The sequence below is a fragment of the Mastigoproctus giganteus genome, chromosome 6 (genome assembly GCF_048544385.1).
Source record: "Mastigoproctus giganteus isolate SK-2022 chromosome 6, ASM4854438v1, whole genome shotgun sequence".
Classification (NCBI taxonomy): domain Eukaryota; kingdom Metazoa; phylum Arthropoda; class Arachnida; order Uropygi; family Thelyphonidae; genus Mastigoproctus; species Mastigoproctus giganteus.
The window spans coordinates 180674055-180687596 of NC_143580.1; the positions used below are offsets into that span (position 1 = coordinate 180674055).

The 13542-nt window shown below is 38.2% G+C and overlaps 1 protein-coding gene across 1 annotated transcript in view; it reads left to right on the forward strand.

Moving 5' to 3' along the window:
* The window catches only part of Syx5 (syntaxin 5), a 146835-nt gene that overhangs the window by 66968 nt on the left and 66325 nt on the right, over positions 1-13542 (forward strand). The window contains exon 5 of the mRNA XM_090375545.1: positions 11585-11697. Within this exon, the coding sequence (XP_090231671.1) occupies positions 11585-11697 (113 nt within the window). The remainder of the gene's footprint in view (positions 1-11584; positions 11698-13542) is intronic.

The following is a 13542-nucleotide window of genomic DNA, read 5'->3' on the forward strand; positions in this document are numbered from 1 at the left end:
ATTCAGATGGTAATGGGAGGGGCTCTCAGAATGTGCCCGACCTTTTTATTGCTTGTGATAAACACCCTCACTTGGTGTTTCCTTCCATTCCTGGAAAACTTTTTGTCCTATCCCAGATGGTAGGCAGAGTGGTAATGATGCTAATTCTGGGGGGGGGGGGGTGAAGAAGATCTGAAATTGAGGATGGTTCTCTGGATGATTGTTTTAGGAAAGTTGGGCCTGCCTGCCTACCTACCTGTACAAACTTCTGTTTGCAAGTCTAATATAGCAAATTTACACTTACCAGATTCCACATATTGAAATGAAAACAGGAGCATATTGCAAAGGTTATGTGGAAGGTAGATAGCAACTGTGTTTTCAATGAATGTACAAGAGAACAGCAGACCTAGAAATAGTTGGAATCAGGACAGGTCAAGGAAAAGGCCTAGATCCCTTTCAAACAGGATCTCCAGTAGGATGCTACATTGAAGGTATAGCTGTTCATCAGATAACAAAGCAGTAGATCACTCAATCAGTTCCAGTAACCACCTGATTTATGAACATCCAATTTACCAACAGTTGGTCTTATAAACAAGAATTTGACACATCACATTTGATCTATAGATTCAAAAGCTTGATCATGTGAATTTTTTTTTTTTCAACTTCAGGAACTGCATAGTACATTATGGGAAGTAAAATAAGTGAGTTTCACATTATTGAAAGTAAAATAAATGAGAATTAAATACAGGTAACCCTTGTATGATACGGAAGTTTGGTTCCTACAAAATCTCCTATAACTATCGGAAACTTATAGTAGTAATAACCTAATATTTTAACTATTATTTTTATAATAGTAACTTAAATAGTAAGAACTGAACAAAAGTCTCACCTTGCAAACTTAAATAGTAAGAACTGAACAAAAGTCTCACCTTACAAACTTAAATAGTAAGAACTGAACACAAGTCTCACCTTACAAACTGTGATACTTATGTGTGAGATAATGTATGTTCATTTGATTTTCTTCCTCTTCGCTGCTAAGCACAATCTCTTCTGCAGCATCTAGATTTCGTTTACCTTCTGCTCTCTTTAAAAGTCACGAACTGCACTCTTCGAAGTCACGATTATTTTTTATGGTCTCAAACAAGCACAAATTCAATAGCACAGAACCTAACCCAGGGATCTCCCAACAAAATGCAGTGGACTCCCACTTTAACTGATACATGAAAGTCGGAAGAATATTTTCCAGTTAGCAAAATAAAAATAAATTTACACTTACATACATAGCTTAATTAATACGTACTGTAATATGTACATACTAATTGATATTTCTGTTCACCGACTTTTTTTTTTTTTTTTTTTTTTTGGTCGTAAAATTTAAAACAGTAAAAATGATAAGCAATTAATAACAAAGAACATGCGTGCACAAGTTGCAACAAACACGACACACACAAGTGAGATACAGAGTAATGAGTTTCTGAAAATTTGTTTTTTATATGATTGAATATGTTGTGAAAGGGGAAACACATTTCACCATAATAACGTGAAAATCCACAGAATTCCAGTCGGTACTATAGCAAATGCAAGATCTAATTTACTACCCTTTTCTAATTGATTACACTAACAGAAAATACCAATAAACTGGAAACTGCAAATTGTTTTTGTTTTATGGTAGTGACTTCCAGAAATGTGCTTTAGAAAAATATCATGAAGGCGATAACGATTAGCGAGTCAACAGCAGGGATTCACAAAAAGGAATGGAAACGTTGAAAATCACATCTAACATAATAGCAGGGTTTTCCCAGCACAAAAACTCAAAAATACCATGTTATGCGAGATTTTCAGCATTTCTCAAACCGTGTTAGAGCTAAACCTTGTTGTTGAAGTACCATGTTGTGTGAGGATTGCCACAATTTATCAATCGTGTTAGAGCGAAACCGTGTTGAAGTATAGTGTTATACGGGGGTTGCCTGTACTTTAAATATTTACGTATTTAACTTACACCAATAAGCCAAATCATTATTACCACCTATTTAATATGATGTTGGTCCTCCACGTGCAGCCAAAACAGCTCGTACCTGGCAAGATTTCTAAAATGTGTCTTGTGGTATCTGGTACCAACACGTAACCAGCAGATCCTTTAACTCCTGTACGGTTTGAGACTCTGCAGATCAGAGTTGCTGTTCCAACACAAACCACAGATGCTCAATGAAATTGATGTCTGGGGGAATTTGGAGGCCTGGGCAATACCTGGAAGTCTTCCTCGTTCTGCGAAAGAGTCTCGAACAATCCAGGCGGTGTGACGTGGCACATTATCCTACTGAAAGACTGCACCGCCAGAAGGGAAGACCATTGCCATGACAGGGTGTACCTGGTCAGCAACGATGTTTAGGTTGGTGGTAGACGTCAGAATGCCTGGCACATGGATGACTGGACCTGGGATATCCCAGCAGATTTTCACCCAAAGCATGACACCGCCGCCACCGACTTGTTTTTGTCCCGTGGTGATCCAGGTGCCATCACTTCCCCAGGCAAACGATGCACACATACCCGGCCATCCACCTGGTTGAACAGGAAACATGATTCATCGGACCAGACAATCTTCTTCCAATCACTCAAGGTCCAGTTTTGATGTTCGCGTGCCCATTGTAGATACTGTTGCCGGTGAACCATGGTTAGCATGGGCACTCGGAGTGACCTGCGACTATGCAGCCCCATTTTCAGCAGGGTTCGATGTACTGTGTGTTGTGACACATTACTCCTGTCACCAGTATTCCATTTACCAGTGAGTTGCGGCACAGTCGCCCTTTTGTTGCCACGTACCATCCAGGAGAGCCTTCAAGCATCGATGAGCCGTGGTCATCCAACACCTCGCCGGCGGTTCGTGGGTTTTCCCTCCTCAGACCACTTTCGGTAGGTACTAACCACAGCTGACTGTGAGCATCCTGCCAGCCTTGCCATTTCGGATATGCTCTGACCCAGTCATCTGGCCATTACAATTTGGCTTTTGTCAAACTCGCTTAAGTATGCTGCCTTTCCCATCTGAAGAAAAAGAGCAACACTGATTAACGAAGCTCAGTATCAGGTGTTTTTTATAGGTGTCCCCGCACGCGCCGTAGTTCACCTGCAGTTGCTTAGATTTGCATAATGACTCACTGGTCATAATGTTTGGGCTCATCGATATATATTTTACAGACATACCATACAGAAAAGTTTGTTTTGTAAAATTAGTGTTGCCACTGCAATGCTTACTTAATTTTTTGTTGATCTAGCATAAGGACTGGTGCAAACCTTTATGAGATGTGGTCATGAAAATTTGTGAGGACACATAATAATAATAATAATAATGCATGTATTTATTCAAGATTATTTAATAGTTACATGCAATAATGGGCTTAGAGGGGAACAGGTATCCTGTGTGTTATCAGACACTCAGCCTAAAACACTGATGGATCCAATATCTCTCTATTACAGAAGATTTAGGAGAAGTCCGGTTGGCCTGCCTCCCTAAAATCCACTCATGCACACCTTCTCGATGGTAAGCCCTGTTACGTCACTTAGGTGGCAACGAACGTGTAGAGTGGTTCTCTTCAAGACGCCTGGTCAGCGTGAAGAGGAAAAAACCAAACCCTCCAGCAATGAGAGCACAACAATACAAATGGCCCTCAGTCCCCAGCAGCTTTCACTCTCCCTCTTACGGCAGCGAGAGGATCAGAGTGGAGGCAGAGGGTGCTAAGAATCTCTGGGTACGACCAGGCTGCCATGCACGGAAATTGAACTTGGCCTGTTATAACGTACGATCACTCATCGGTGAAGACAGGATATTAGAGCTGGAAAAGGAATTAGAAAATGTGAATTGGAATATCATCGGTTTGGCTGAAACAAGAAGAAGAAATGAATCACTTATAAGTTTATCAAGTGGAAATCTGCTGTAAACCAATGGAAACAGTGAAAGGAGTGAAGGTGGAGTTGGGTTTCTGGTCCATAAAGATTTTAAAAACAACATTTTGGAATTCAAAAGTACATCACCAAGGGTGTCAAGACTAATACTCAAGATTTCTAAGAGGTACAAGCTAAAGATTATAATGATTTATGCACCAACATCGAGCCATGATGATGAAGAGGTTGAAGAAATGTACACTGAAATTGAGAGTCTTCTAGATGAGCAGAAAACCCACTACACTATTATTATGGGGGACTTCAATGCTAAGGTTGGAAAAAGGCAAAACAGTGCAGAAAGAGGAACTATAGGAAATTTTGGAATTGGTGAAAGAAATAAAAGAGGTGAAAGACTTGTGGAATTTGCAGAATCTCAAGGAATGTCAGTAATGAACACTTTTTTCAAGAAAAGGGTGAACAGAAAGTGGACATGGAAGAGTCCAAATGGATTAACAACTAATGAAATCGACTTCATCCTCACTAACAGAAGATATATTGTGAATGATGTTACCGTCCTGAATAAGGTAAATGTTGGAAGTGATCACAGAATGGTAAGATGTACTCTTGATATAGATGTAGGAAAGGAAAGGAAAAAACTGACTCGAGTAAATAATACAAAGTTCTTTGAAATAACAGAGGAGGAGAAAAAGCAGTATGTACTGGAACTTAAGAACAAGTTTGAGCTTCTGCAGACTGCTCAGGACCAAGATATCGACGAGGAATATTACAACTTTCTGAAAGTGATAAAGCCCAAGAAACCTATAGGGAAACAGAAATCCAAAGAAGAAAAAATTATTCAAGAAACACTTGTCATGATGAACCAAAGACGACAAATGAAGAGCAAGAAAAACACTGACAGGGAGAAAATTGAGTGTACTGAGTTATGCAAAGCCATTAGAAAGAGACTCAGAGAGGACATAAGAAGATTTAACACAAGAAAAGTAGAACAAGCATTAAGGGAAAACAAAGGATTTAAATCAGCAGCCATGAGCAGTAATACAGAAAGACAAATGATACTGAAACTGAAGAATAGCTATGGTGTACTTATAAACAGCAGAGAAGGCATAATTCAAATAGCAGAAGACTATTATAGAGAATTATACAAGGAGCGAGGGAATGATACCAGCAGTGGGGAAGATGGATTGCAAAGTAGCAACACATACGACATACCCGATATTCTTCCTGATGAGGTAGAACATGCATTGAAGAAAATGAAGAATCGGAAAGCCCCGGGGGAAGATGAAGTTACTGTAGAGTTGTTAAAATTGGGAGGAAGAGACATAACACAAAAACTGGCAAGGCTCTTCACAAAGTGCATTAGAAAAGGTGTGATGCCTATGCAGTGGAATAATGCAATCATAGTTTTGCTGCATAAGAAAGGAGATAAATCAGAAATTGGAAATTATAGACCAATTAGCTTGTTATCCCATATCTACAAGTTGTTCACAAGGGTCATTACTAACAGATTAGAAAGAATACTTGATGAGAATCAACCGAAAGAGCAAGCTGGCTTTAGGACAGGATTCTCAACTATGGATCACCTTCACGTAATATCACAGCTAATGGAGAAAGCAAATGAATATAAAACACCATTATGCCTGGCATTTGTGGATTATGAAAAGGCATTTGACTCCATACAGCATAAGGCAATGTTTCGGGCACTGGAAAGACAAGGCATAGATACTCCATATATTATGATTTTGAAGAAAATATATGAGAGTGCTACATCCTTTATTAGACTAGACAAAGACAGTAGCAAATTTAAAATCGAGAAAGGAGTTCGACAAGGAGACACAATATCTCCGAAGCTGTTTACTGCTGCCCTTGAGGAAGCTTTCAGAAGATTAGACTGGTTGCAGAAAGGAGTCAATGTGAACGGAGAGTACCTAAACCATTTACGATTTGCAGATGACATTGTGGTCATAAGCTACGATCCCAAAGAATTAGAGGAAAATCTTAATCAGTTATGCACAGTTAGTAAGGATTTTGGACTAAAGATGAATATGGCTAAAACAAAAGTAATGATGAACAAGTATGCCACGGAAAGGGAAATAATGATTGAAGGAGCAGTAATTGAAAAGGTGGAGTCATATATTTATCTGGGACAAGTTATTAGCTGTAATAATGATAAATGGCTGGAAGTCAAGTGAAGAATAAATTTTGGATGGATAGCATTCAGGAAATATAGTCACATACTGAAGAGCAATATCCCAGTTTGTCTGAAACGTAAAATAATGAATCAATGTATACTCCCCACCATGACTTATGGAAGTGAAACTTGGGCACTCACCAAAAGAATGGAAGAGAAGCTAAGAACTACACAGCGAAGAATGGAATGAATTATATTGGGAATCAGACTGTTAGATAAGAAGAGAAACACATGGATTAGGCAGCAAACTCAAGTAAAGGACATTCTTATCAAAACTAAAGAACTAAAATGGTCTTGGGCAGGACACGTAGCTCGAAGACATGATGACAGATGGACTAAGAAAATAACAGAATGGTACCCAAGAGGAGCTAGAAGAAAACCTGGAAGACAAAGGCGGAGATGGATAGATGAAATTCATGAGTTTTTGAGTAGTAAATGGATGGCCAGTGCTCAAAACAGAAGGAACTGGAAAGTTGCTGGAGAGGCCTTCATCCTGCAGTGGATTGAAAATGGCTGATGATGATGATGATGCAATAATGAGGACGGGGGCAATGGCATCTGTTTATTGGATTGTTATATCAGCTCTGTCTAGCATAGAATATGCTTTTCCTGATATATTTTTTCATACAGTGCAGTACATCATTATTACAGCCAAAAACTTCCAGAATAAGTACAGTACAAACTCTCAAATCCCAAACCACGACCTTAGAATTTTAGGATGAAATGTTATTGATGCTTGCACTGCATTATCTACCATAGCATAACATTACAAAATGATGCAAGGAAGCTATTGTTGATGCATTCTTTATTTTTGTTGCATGTACAGGATATATATATATATATATATATACAGGAATTTTTCTATCAGTGGTAAAGGAGGTGATTATCCCATTCTACAAGACAATGTTTAGGCTGCATTATGAGTGCTGCATATAGGTTTGGAGGCCTCATTTTAGGTTTCAATTTTGCCAATTAAGTCATCTGGAGACAAAGCACCTGTCAGATGTTTAAGGCTTTGAGTCGATTGAGCAAGCTGAATGATGATGGCATTCTTCTTGCTTAGACTATGCATATGAGGGGGTATAAATTCAAATTGAGGAAGGTGATTGTGGAATAAATGTGTGGAAGAGTGCCTTCAGCCAGCCGGGGGTTGATTGATTGCTGGAGCAAACTTTCACATGTTTTTGTGGAAAGTGGATGATGCGAATAAATTCAAGGAAGAACTAGACAAACAATTAGAGGGGATAGATAGGTGAGTGGGAAGGTTGCTTTTTTTTTTTCTTTTTTTTCTTTTTTTTTTTTGCCAATGCTGTAAAAGATTACTTTCTTGCATCATTTACTAATAAAAAAACAGGGGTTGAAGTGATATATATTTTTTTATTTATAAGCTGTATAAGCTTGGATTTCTTGCTTTATTTCCCGCTACTAATAATATATATATCAGTATATAATAGTAGTATTAGTAATGGCAAATGATGCAAGAAAGCAAGCTTATATAGCATCCGGAAAAAAAAATAATAATAATAATTTTCACCCACTCAAACCCTCCAAGGATTTGTCTAGTTCTCCCTTGAATTCATTCAACCCAACCACTTCCACAACAACAGATGGAAGCCTATTCCAACAATCAACCACCCACATGCTAAAGGCAAACTTTTGCAAATCTATCCTGCAACTATCCTTCCTCAACTTGAATTTATGTCCCTTCGTGTGTAGTCTCAACAAGTGGAAAAATACCATTAACATTCAGATTACTCAATCTAATCAAGGCTTTAAACACTTTAATTAGATCTCCTCACAGGTGCCGCCTGGTCTCAAGACAGAACTGAAGCCTTTCTAAGTAAGAGCACCCGCTCCAGCAGATCTCCAGACCCCTATACACTACTCAAGGTGTGGCTTCATGGTCTATTACAAAGGGATAATCTGCTAGCAAAATTTCTGTATATCATGGACAAAACCCCATGAGCTTTCCTTACAGCTTGTCTGCACTGCTCAGAGAATTTCATGTCTGAATGCACAGTTACCCCCAGGTCTTTTTCATTCTCCACTACCCTGAGTGTAGTACCACACAGTTGATAAATTACTCAGGGGGTTACTGCTACCTGTGTGCAGTGCCTTGAATTTATCAATGTTAAACTTTCATTTCTGAGCCCACTGACCCAATTTTCCTAGATGTTGCAGTAGCTCACCCTGATGACTGTCGTTAACCACCCTGCCAACCTTTGTATCACTGCAAACTCAGACATTAAGCCTGCTATACCTCCATCAGTATAAATGATAAATATTGAAAACAACAGTGGACCCAGCACTGAACCCTGATGAACGCCACTAACAACATTAGTCCATGAAGAGCAGTGCCCATTGATAACCTTATTATTATTATTAGCCATATGGTACAAGGAAGTCTGAGGCTTATGCTGCACCAGCCAAAAACAAATTTTTGAGTCATCCTGAGACAGAGAGAAGTAGAAGGGAATCACCAAGAAAAGAAGCACGATGATATCCTCCAGTTCAGGACCCTGGGTGTGCCAAGTCCATACTAACCAGATGTGAGTCCCTGGGGTTCTTCCACTTAACCATCCCTTTATCCGTAGCAGTAACTTGCCCTTAATGCCACATTGCTCCAGTTTGTACAGCAGTGTTTTATGTGCAGCAGTATCAGAAGTCTTCCTGAAATCTAAGTATATTATGTCAAAATTATTTTTTGCATCCAGTTCCTTAGTCACTGCATCATAGTAACCTATCGCATTGGCTAGATAAGACCATCCCTTGACAAATCCATGCTGTGATTGCGGTATAATTTCATTCCTGTTTAAATGATACTGAATTATTTCTTTAATCCGTGATTCCATTATTTTCCTGGAACAGATATTAAGCTAACAGGTCTGTAATTACTCATGTTGCCTTTTGATCCCCCTTTATGAATTAGGGATTGCTGGAACAGACATTAAGCTAACAGGTCTGTAATTACACGTGTCTGCCAACAGCTACTGTTAACAGCTCACCTCTGCCAACAGCTACTGTTAATCTATTAGTCTGTATATCCACCCCAAGCTAGCAGTTTTCCACCCCCACCTAACAGAAGGGTGGGGTGGAACAGTTTTCTGCCCCACCTAACCTGTATCAATTTAGAATGCCCCAGAATAAGTTGAATAGCTCATAAGAAGACAAGAAAAATCTAAAAATTTAAACTACATATCAGTTAAAACTGAAATCAGTAAAATACATAGAAATTTAAACTTTGGACATCATATGAAAGTAGAAAATTAAAATAGGAAAATTAGAAAATGTAGTGGTAATCTGTCATTGGATATCCCATCTCATCAGTGAAAGCTAAAAAAAACCCACTAAAGACATTGATGGTTGATAAATCATATACAGAATCCTTTCATGTCTCTGGGGACAGGTTTCTAAAAGTGCCGTGATTGAGTTTTTATGAATGAATATTGTGCTAACTTCATTGTTTCCAAAAATAATTTTAATGATCCTTGAATTCTTGATACTTGAAGTCAGGGTTAGTGGACAGTTATCATATACTTCCTAGTAATATAAATACAAGCAGACTCTTGAACTACTGTCAAATAACTTTCTTATATCATGTTTTCTTTTGTAATTTTGTATTATATTGAAAATATATAATGTTTTCTGCCTAAAATGTGTTAGAATTTAACCATATTATAACTGTACCAGCATCCACTTATTGTATATATATACAAATTTGTATATCATATTTCAGTTATGTAATAACAAATACATAATATCTTATTAGATATTATGTATTTGTTATATTCAATCTCATTGTAAATTCCTGGTCCTCTGGCCACGATGGGCTTATTACGTTATTGTGTAATTATATTTGCAATAAATGTGATCTCTATATATTGCTCTCTTCAGCTGAACATAAATGCTGAGAAGTATTTATAACAAGTGTACTATGTCATTTCAACATAAATGGTAACAATAATATACCTTACATTTTGAATATTTTGCTATTGTTATAAATCACATTGCCAAAATCTTAGAGTAAAATTTAAGTTTGTTTAGTGATAAAGAATATACTGAATGTAAAGAAATGTTTGCTTAGCAAATGCCTTCCATTTTTAAAAGAGTTAATTGAAACATTTGTATTACTTTTTTAAGCTTTGTTGTCTCTGTTTTAAATCAGAGCTTATAAGCTTTTGCAGCCTTGTCTTCAGTTGCTACTTCACTAGTTAACTTTGCATTACAGTGGGAACCTTTTTTTAAATTTTTCAAATCATCTCTGACTTGCTGCAAAGTTAGTATCACTAGACCCCTCACCAGCTGCTGCTCTGTGAAAATATGTAGGCTTGTTATCTTCTCATATAATGAGAAAGCAATGAATCTGTACAAATTCCATTTAAAATTTTTGTATCTACCCTTTGTTATGCTGAGGTGTGGATGACAACAATAATTATAGCAGAAAATTAAAAAAAACAAAACAAAAAACAGGTTAGCAACATTTGCATTATATTTCAGGTGCATTCATTAATTTTTTTTTTTTTTTTTAATTTAAGTGTTCAGAAAATTATTCTCTTGTATGTCTGTCTCGGTGGTATGGTGCATTATCCTGCTGGAAGATGCCATCCCTCTCAGGGAACAACAGAAACATCAACCCGTGTATGTAGCCAGCAGTGATGGTGTGTGATAGGTTTTCACTACCTAATATTCTTGTATATGTATCGGAGGACCTAAGGTAACCCAGCAAAAACATTCATCAGATCAGAAAACCACTGCAATCAGCCTGCACTGTTCATACCATTGTGTGGGATACATTGCATTTTGTTGTCATTACCATACATGTACTTTTTCATCCTTATGATTGAAAAGCTGTTACTTTTCAATAATTTTTTTTTATCTCTGCATTTAATTTTTTTAGTTATGGTTGCCTTTTCTCTTCTATTTGTGATCATTTTACATATTATGGTTTGTCAGTTCCTGCTTATGTAAGGTCTTAGTTTTACTACTGTGAGAACCTGAGGTCAGTTGCATCAGTTTAAAAATACTACCCCTTTCTTTACTTGTTGATTGTTGAATACATGCATTTTATTTTTATCAACCCTACCTCTTCTAAAAAAATAATGTTTTCACTTTACTCTCAGGTTTTCTGTCCTCTAAGCCTTTCCATGAACACATGATGCTGATAATATGAGAAGCTTTGACAGTTTCTTCTCCCCAGTTTGGAGTTTTTACTTCCTAATTGTAGATAGAACGTTTCTGGCTTCCTAATTTCTTTTTTTTTTTTTTTTTTTTTTTCTTGCATGTAGCCTTTCCTGGGTAATTGTGTAATCTTGTAACTCCCATTATTTAAATACGAATTTTATTTGTATCAGGCACTATCGGGAAAAGAATATGTATATCTTTGTATATGTCTTTGAAATAAATGTGCTTACATTTCAAAGACATGTACATATAGTTTTCTTGTACTGACATACTGTTTTAATATATTCATTTTAACCAGTTAATAAATTTGCTAAATTGAAAAATCTTTTTATTTTTCAGTGGCTAAACAGAGATCCTTGTTTGATGACAAATCTATTGAAATTCAAGAATTAACATATATCATCAAACAAGATATAAGCAGCTTAAATAAACAGATAGCACAACTTCAAGAAGTAAGTCTGGACACAGTGCAATTTAATTTTAAAGATATAGCCAAATTCATATACTGTATATATATATATATTTATTCTGGATTTAGCGATGAAACAATATTTAATAAGGTTTTTGATATGTTTCCTAAGTTTTAATGATCAAAATAACTCATTCTAATAATAATATAAATATCACACTTCTCTGCATTTCTAAATTTTTAAGACGAAACAAGTTTGCTAATGTGGTGACTCTCCCTGGATGTGTACAACACAGTATACAAGGTGATTCACTACCAGTGCGACAAACTTGCAGGAGGTGTAGGGGGCACAAAGACGAATCGGAATCACATAGCATTGCAGGGTCCAAAATGCCTTCGTCATGCGGTAGAGGACGTTGAATGGGAGGTCGCGTGAACAGCGATCCCACTGGAAGTCAGCATTTGCGAACCGGTTCCCGAGACAGTAGGATGGACGAGTGTTCAAACGTTGAACTGGCCAACATGCACCTCGCGTATGGAGCCGTGGACTGTAACAGGCGTGCCGCTCTGTGCTTGTACCAGGAATATTTCTCGCACAGGCGTGCTCCTCATCATACGATTTTTGCACATGTGCAAAGAAGGTTATGTGAGACTTGTTGTTTCACGAGAGGTACCATGAATTGAGAGCGAACGACGAGGACGCCAGACAATGAGGGGAATGTCCTACGTCTTGCAGAAGGCAATCCGAGTACGAGTACTCGAGCGATAGGCCAACGACTGGGTATTTCCCAATCCACTGTATGGAGGATACTGTCAACAAACCAAATGAGTTCATACCATCTGCAACGCGTCCAATCATTGGAGCCTGCGGATTATCCACTCCGGAGGACTTTGCTACTTGGTTTCTTCAACAGAGTGTGGCAGACAGCGCATTTCTTACGTCCATATTGTTCACGGATGAGGCAAGTTTCACAAGAGAGGGAACCTTCAATCAACATAACGCCCATTTGTGGGCTTTGGAGAACCCCCATGGTATGCGAACATGTGCAACTCAATGCCGTTTCTCTGTCAATGTTTGGGTCGGCATTGTTGGAGACCACCTCATTGGACTGTACCTTTTGCCCCCTCGTCTGGACGGTAGGGCATACTTGATCTTTCTACAGCAAGTCCTGCCTGAACTTATTGAAGAAGCACATGTTCCTCAGTTGTTGCGCCGCTCAGTGTGGTTCCAGCATGATGGGGCTCCCCCACATTACACTAATGGCGTCCGCCAACACCTAAACATTACATTTGGACAGCGTTAGATAGTTCATGGTAATCCGGTTCATTGGCTTGCTAGATTGCCGGACCTATCATGCCTGGACTTCTTCTGCTGGGGTCAAATGAAGACATTGGTGTACGAGACCCCCATTGATTCAGTTGAAGACCTCGTCGCTCGCATCTCTGTAGCTGCCGAGGAGATTCGAGACACGCCAGGAATCTTCCAGAACATTAGGGATTCCATGCGGCGGCACTGTGAAGCCTGTGTGACTGCTTCTGATCGAACTTTCGAACACCTTCTGTAGCATGGCTTTTTGCCAGTGTAAAACTTGCCATTAAAATGATTTCTGTTACACTAACAAGTTGCTGTTTCTGTTCTTTTTCTTTGCTTCTTTGTTCATGCGATCTCCCGCATGACGAAAGCATTTCGGACCCTGCAATGCTATGTGATTCCGATTCGTCTTTGTGTCCCCTACACCTCCTGCAAGTTTGTCGCACTGGTAGTGAATCACCCTGCATACCTTGGAAAAATATTAAATAAGGTAGGATTACTATAAGAAATAAAATAAAAGATATTAAAGATAATAAAAAAGAAAAGATAACTAGACGTGTTGTGAAACTGAAGAAG